General features: G+C 51.4%; 1 protein-coding gene across 1 annotated transcript; it reads right to left on the bottom strand.

Annotated features, from left to right (window-relative positions):
* Positions 1-2603: 2603 nt before the first annotated feature.
* Positions 2604-5187, bottom strand: LOC127321934 (uncharacterized). The gene is made up of 3 exons (XM_051350889.2): positions 4757-5187; positions 3918-4624; positions 2604-2918 (listed from the first exon to the last, which is right to left on the bottom strand). The coding sequence occupies exon 2, from the start codon at positions 4617-4619 to the stop codon at positions 3918-3920; it is 702 nt and encodes a 233-aa protein (XP_051206849.1). The 5' UTR covers positions 4620-4624; positions 4757-5187; the 3' UTR covers positions 2604-2918.
* Between the last annotated feature and the right edge of the window lie 2429 nt (positions 5188-7616).

Below are 7616 nucleotides of genomic sequence, written 5' to 3'. Positions count from 1 at the left end.
AAGAGACGAGGTTGAACAAGGTATAGAGAGATACCGATGATCAAACCTCGGACAAGTAAAATATCGCGTGACAAAGGGAATTGGTATCGTATGTGAATGGTTCATTCGATCACTAAGTCATCGTTGAATATGTGGGAGCCATTATGGATCTCCAGATCCCGCTATTGGTTATTGGTCGGAGAGAGTTCTCAACCATGTCTACATAGTTCGCGAACCGTAGGGTGACACACTTAAGGTTTGATGTCGTATTAGTAGAACTTGAATATGGAATGGAGTTTGAAGTTTTGTTCGAAGTCTCGGATGGGATCCCGGACATCACGAGGAGTTCCGGAATGGTCCGGAGAATAAGATTCATATATAGGAAGTCATTTTATAAGTTTGAAAATGATCCGGTGCATTTATGGAAGGTTCTAGAAGGTTCTAGAAAAGTCCGGAAGAAATCACTTTGGAAGGCGGAGTCCCGAAGGGACTCCACCACCCATGGCTGGCCAATCCTAGAGGGGTGGAGTCCCAAGTGGACTCCACCAAGGGGGCCGGCCACCCCCCCTCATGGAAGGGTGGGAGTCCCACTTGAGGTGGGAATCCCACCTTGGGTAGGTTTCCCTACACATGGAAGGTTTTGGGTTGGGGTCTTATTCGAAGACTTGTAGTCCAACACTTGGGGGTTCCACCTATATAAAGAGGGGCCAAGGGGAGGGGGCCGACCACCAAAAAGCCATAGCTTGGCCGCACCCATTAGTGGCCGGCCACCCCCTCTCCCAAACCCTAGCCGCCCCACCTCCTCCACCTCTCCCGCAACGCTTAGCGAAGCTCCGCCGGAGATCTCCATCGCCACCGCCACCACGCCGTCGTGCTGCCGGATTCAAGGAGGAGATACTACTTCCGCTGCCCGCTGGAACGGGGAGAAGGACGTCGTCTTCATCAACACCGAACGTGTGACCGAGTACGGAGGTGCTGCCCGATTGTGGCACCGTCAAGATCTTCTACGCGCTTTTGAAAGCGGCAAGTGATCGTCTACCGCAGCAACAAGAGCCTCATCTTGTAGGCTTTGAAATCTTCAAGGGTGAGTCTCGTTCATCCCCTCGTTGCTCCCGTCTTCTAGATTGCATCTTGGCTTGGATTGCGTTCTCACGGTAGGAAATTTTTTGTTTTCTATGCACAACACAAGGCTCCACAAACTTCACTAAGGCATCACTGTGTTATTCTCGAGCCTAGCTTCCCACCAAAAGGGAAGTCCTCGATCCACTATGGAACCTTGAGGGTGGTCACCGAACCTGTGCAAGCTTGGGGCAAACTCCACAACTGAATTGGAGAGTGCCGACAAATTGCCACGGAGGTCTAAAACTTGAGGAATCTTGACAACTTAATTGGAGGTCCCAAGTAATCTCCACGAAGTCCTCACGCTTAAGGAATCTCCTAAACTTAATTGGAGGCCCCAAGTATGCCACTAAGCCAAAAATCCGCCTAGGGTTCCAATAACCCAACATTAATAAGCTTATCACTTTCACTTCCACGAATCACCGTGGAGAACTCACACTGATGCACCTAATGCAATGGCAAGTCCTTCTCTCCTAAATTCCACCAAAGCTACAAAAACTTATGGGGGAATAAGAGATGGATAACAAAGAAGGAGAACACCAAATTTGTCTAAGATATAGATCTCGCGGGGTCCCCTCACAAAAAGAGAGATTTGATTGGTGAAGATGTAGATCTAGATCTCATCGAGTGATCAATCATCTCGATCTCTGATCATATTGTCATCTTGTGCTTCTTTTCGAACCAAGCCCTTGCAATTCAGTCCATGATGCTCAGTTCAGTTGTCATAATTCGAGAGTAGCTTTAGATCTATTTTCTTATGCTTGATTTCTACTTCGTTGGCTTTTGACCGGGCATTGACCTCATCAATTTCAAGTATTGTTTGTACTTAGCGTTTTATGTGTTCATGTTTCTCCTAGATTCCCCTCTCTTTTCTATTCTCACTTGATGGCTACCAACTATTCCATTGTCTCTTGCAAGGCAAGTGTCAAAGAATCACTCTTTGCATCTACTACCTCTGATTGTCTGTAATCGACGTGGAGGGTAGCCAGGCGAGCATGCACTTAGGCATCGTTCTGCGTCGATTAAACATGATATGAGGGAGTAGTTTGGAATTGGTCCTCCTTCTTTGCCAAACTGCATTTTTAAACCTGAATAGTGGGTTTTCCCACTGCATTTTTATTATTTTAATAATAAAGGAGTTTGTACAAAGTTGCTAGAGAGTAGCAACTAGGAAAGAAGAAAACCTATAAAGTTCCAACTATCTCAAGCTTTCCACCCAGTTCCGAAGGCCTGAATAAGATGGAGGGAATATTTCTCTCCCTTCCTGGTCCTATGCGCCCAAAGCTTGCAGGTCTCTATGCATTGTTTGGCTACAATGTGGACTAGAACTTCCAAACCATCAAAGGTATAATTTTCACCTTATTTTAGTTGTCGCCAAGTGGCTCTTTGAAATTACGATTGTTAGCATCGACGGATGTGCATAGATGTTCGCATAGTTCTTGCCAGAGGTATAATTTTTCAGTGGACAGTGGCATCTCTATCCTTAACTGAAGAAAGAAGAACAATGAAACAAGAACAATTCTCAGCACATGACGGGGAGCTGAGCTTAGCATTACTCGAGGTTTTTCTACTACAGCAAAAATAGGGCCAAACCCAGGCTAACTTCGATTGCACCGACCAATAATCGTGCATTCATTTGGATCAAAACAAATCAATGCAATAATGGTCTGAAGACACAATGCAGACTTCTGCCAAAATCAGGCTGAAAATGTTCAGGGTTTCAGTTTTTCGGTGACGTGTCTCTGGTGAGTCGCCGATCTTTCACCCCAATACCACCTCCCGGTAGCTGCATTTGCTGCTGCAGAATGAGTTTCTCGTCTCTGAAACATAAACAAGGATGAATTAGCAAAAATTTGTTGCGGTACAAGGTACAACAAAATTTCAAACCGAGTGTGATAAGATAACCAATATCATCCTGCATATTACCATATCACTTGTAGTAGTAAGACAACATAGGACACAGGAATGTACTGAATGGAGATTACAGTTTCGGTGAAAATTGCTACCCTCCGAGGCACCCTTATACCAAGACACGAGATTTTGTGTAGACAAACATTTAAACAAACCCAATACATCCAGGTCAAGGAGCTCAATAATTAGCACATAGCCGTGGTGGCAATATGCCAATACCTATGGTGCATCTCATTCTTCACCTGGGAGCCTGAATCCAGGGTACGGAAGCGTCACCGTCATGGAAAAAATCCAGGCCGGCAACAAATGACTGACAAAGATTGGGGGACCCCAGATCTAGTATCTGTCTACCATTTCTTGCCTTAGGGCCACACAAAAAAAAAATCAGTATTTCATCGAATTTTGGCAACCTGAAATCAACCGATGTCACCCACAGGCTCATAATGAATTGACAGCAATGCCGCATCAAATACTTTACAGGCTAGTTGCTAGTTGCTAGTACAAGCTGTGCCTAAACTATCCAGAGAGTCCATGTTGCTTTCAGTTTCAGGCAATTGAAAATGAAATCCTATTGGTCTATTGGAGTGGCTGACGGTAGACTGTAAACAATGCGATTGCAGCCAAAGATGTCGCTTTGCGCTAAGTAGGTTCGCAATAAAGTATGACCATGATCTTATCTTGTATGCTTAAAAAGTGCTCCCATTATCTATCTCTGAACAATGGTTAGCTGGAACTAATCGGGACACCGAAACCGCTAGTCGGAAACGGCGACTTACTATGTGCTGACGAAGTGAACGAAGTTGATCAAACTGATCATCTGAGCAATGATCTACACTACTCCTAAGTCATGACAAAATATATTAAACATTTGCAATGTCAAGTGAATTCAGAATCTTTTTCATTATTACCTATGCTGCAAGATGAGAGCATGGTTGCCTGGCCCCAATCCCTTTCTTCCACCCATAGCAGGCATGGCTCAGCTGACAGCAATCATCGCCGGCGCAGCTCTCGACGACGCGGTCATCGAATATGTGGGTCATCTTGGGGTTGGGCCCCCGGGCTATGACGCAGGTGTAGTCCTCCTCCGCCAGCTCCTCCACCTCCATCCGCGCCGCCCTCGCTGCCGCCGACGACAGCGGCGACCGCTGCACCGGGGAGAGCAGCGCGAGCTGGGAGTCCCTGTTCTTTACGCCGAACTCGATCGGCGAGCTCGGCAGGTCGCAGCCGATGCCACCGAGCCCCTTCATGGGAGGCAGCTGCACCCTCAGGCGCATCCCGAGCAGCACCCTGCCGCTCGAGCGGTGCTCTCGCTCTGCCTCTCCGGTGACGAGCACGGCGGCGAGGCCGGCGCCGTGAGAATGACCGTTTGGGGGGTTTCTTGGGCTGGACCGGGGCTGGTTCTTGGACTCATGGAGCATGGAGGTGGGGCTCGTGGGGGCGTCCGGGGAGAAGAGGCTTGTGAGTGACCTTGGAGAGAGCGGCAGAAGGGAGGAAGGCCTGCTGCCATTGCTGTGGCTGGCGAGCTCATGCCTCATTAGTCCTGGTCCTGGAGAAGGCGGACTGCTCCCAACTGCTCCTCCTCCTGCCTTACCAGATGTCTTGTTCAACATTGCAGCTGATTAACAATCCAAATGAAACTTAAGAGTATGACTGACACAATCTCTTGCAAATTTATTGCTTGATTCATATATGAGGAGAACTGAAAAAAAATTTGAGGAGAACTGCAGGTTGAAATGAATGGACTCACCAAAATAATGCTACTGCTGCTCCTGCTCTCACGGTGGTCAAAGAACTCGCTAGTAGATAGTCCCGTCAAAAGAGGCAAACAGGGCCGATGGGACAAGAGACTGAATCCTTCTTGCCATCAGAACGATGAGTACTCGGAACACAAGCTAGTCCAAGTTGTTCAAGAAGAAAACACAAGCTAGTTTGATCGCGAGTTTTAAAATTTCGTTTGTCCTTGTTCCGATGGGGAAATTTTTTAGCAAGAGAGATTGCATAAACCAAAAGAGCAAGAACGAGGTAGCGTGATCCAGCGAATCGATGAAAGATATCGCTGTCTGTTCGTCTCTCTCTCCCTGTCTGTCTTCACAGGCGAGCTGAGCTCTGGTGTGAAGTGATGGTACGCAGCGCAGAGCTGGAGCCTATAGGGACACCGCTCCCCGAGGAACGTCAGAATCCGGAGTTTTCTAAAGATGTCCCCTCTAGTTTTAGGCCCTCCACACATCCCTCATTCATATCCATGCCCAAAAAAACAGACTATTTTGCCCTTTGTGCAGAAATATGGCCACACTCACACCACACGGTCGTACCGTCGCACACGCTGCACGCTGACAGTGAGGGTTTTCTTTACTTTAAGAGACAATGGCCAGAATACCACTAGTTAAAACTAAAAGTTTCTAAATACCACTAGTCTCACTTAGTCTCGTAGAGAGCATCAATGTCTTTCTGGTACTCATGTTACTCAGTTAGAGCATCTCCAGCCGCGTCCGCCAAACCGCGCCGGATTGAGCGTTTGGGGGACGTGTTTCATTCGTGTCGCGTTTGGGGGACGGCGCTCCCCAGTCGCGTTTCCCAAACGAAATTTCGGAAATTTTAAACTTAAGCGAGATTCGATTAGATTCGTCCAAACTTGGCATATATTACATAGATTCGAACAAAATTTGACTAAATTTAAACTAAACCTAATCTAGAACCACTTGCGGCGGCCGGAAGCGTCGTAGTACTGCTGGAAGTTGTACATGTCGTCGGTGACGACCTCCTGCTTGACGCGCTCGTCGACGGGCTCGTCCTTCACCAAGCCGCTTGGTCCTGCCTCGCCGTCGTCGGTGAGGTCCACCAGCGGCTTGCTGGAGTCGAGGATGGACATGGCGACCGCCGCGTCCAGGTCGCCCCTCCAGGCGTCCTTGTCGTTCATGGACGCCAAGAACGCCGCCCGCAGCCCTCGGCAGTCCTCGGGGTCGTCGCTGCTGGCGATGAGCCGCTGCTGCCGCTCGTACTCCGCCTGCAGCACCGCCTGCGATGCGTCCTCTGGCTCCTCCTTCCCCTCCGGCTTCGGGATGAGGAGGGCGCCGCCGCGCCTCCCTTGATACCGCCGGCTCCCGCTGCCGCCACGCCACGTGTTGACGGGGGTCGCCGGCTCCTCCTTGACCTCCCGTTTGGGGACGGTGTAGGGCGCCCGGCCGTGCGACGAGGACGGCGTCGATCGCGCCGGTCCCGAGGAAGAAGAGTGCGAGGAGGACGAGTACGTCGTCCTCCTCGGCTGCCATTGAGGAGACGGCGGCGGCGACGACGGCATCTCCAACCTTGGAGCGCCGTTGCGGATGCCGCGGATGACGTTGTCGAGGGTGCGCCCCAGAACAGGGCGCGGCCGTCCTTGTTCCAGCTGTTTGGGCCGCCGACGAGGTTGTCGGTGCTGTACATCTCGACGTCGTACTTCGCCTTGAAGTACGTCGTCCACCAGGCGTCGTTGTTGTCGGCCGCCCACGTCGGATCCAACCGCTCCTCGGCGGTGAGTTGAGCCCGCCGGGCCTTGATGGCGTCCCTCCATTGGTCCGTGCGCGGCTTCGGCGGCGGCGGAACGCCAATGCCGTTCACGGCCATCTTCCAGCCGCCGCTGGCAGCGGCCGCATGTCCGGCGGGGCTGGATACGGGCGTGGTACGGCGCCCACGCCTCCGGCACGGTGAGGCTGCCTTGGCCGGCCGTTCGCCGCGGCGATCTTGCGGGAGGACGCGCTCGACATTTTTGGAGCGGCGAGGAGAAGATCTGGGAGGGGGGAGGCGGCGGCGACGAGAAGGATTGTGAGCGGCGAGAACTGCAGGGCGTCTTAAAACAGCAGCGGCAGCGGGTGGTTGCACGCAATAACTCCGGCGCGGACGGCCATGCGGCCATGCAGGACGAGACGCGTCCCTGCGTCGCCTGGGAAAACAGGGACGCCATTAACGTCGCTTGACCAAAGGTAGGCGACGGGGTTTTAGCCTTCCGTGCCGCTGACGGGTCGGGCCCGCGTCGGTTCGCCTCGCTTTTCGGTGTGTCCGGCGTCCCCGGTGCGTCCCCTGTGGGACGGGGACGGGCTCGGGGCGCCGGACACCGTATCGAGCCGCTCCGGACAAAAATGGGCTTTGGGGGACGCGGCTGGAACGCATTTTTTGTCCGGCGCGCCCCAAATCCCTTTGGGGGACGCGACTGGAGATGCTCTTAGTCTCAGTTTGAACACAATGATATTTGGGAATGAAGTTTTCAAAAAGAATAGTATTTTGACACTTTGGTTTTTACTGGTATGCTGAAACTCTTAGTTTTGACTAGTGATAATTTGAAACGCATATGGATGTTTTTTAGTGTATAGGTTCACTCATTTTGTTTCATATCTAGTCTATAATATCCTTAAAGAGGAGAAGACCTTGGCCGTTCCCCTCTCTCCTTCTACAGTAAAAGAGGGCGATTTCTTGGAACCGCCTGGTCGCCCCACCTTGCTCGTCGGGGATCTGTGGGGTTCCTCCCTCTCCGTCGGTGCCTCGGCGCCGGGAGGGTGGGGAAGCCCCAGATCGTGGCTTGTATATAGAGTAGGGACGTCTAGGGTTCTGGCTGGCGGCGTGGAGGAGGTGGC

The sequence above is a fragment of the Lolium perenne genome, chromosome 2, assembly GCF_019359855.2.
Source record: "Lolium perenne isolate Kyuss_39 chromosome 2, Kyuss_2.0, whole genome shotgun sequence".
Classification (NCBI taxonomy): domain Eukaryota; kingdom Viridiplantae; phylum Streptophyta; class Magnoliopsida; order Poales; family Poaceae; genus Lolium; species Lolium perenne.
The sequence above is the reverse complement of the archived record's forward strand: the minus strand, read 5'-3'. Positions and strand labels throughout refer to the sequence as shown.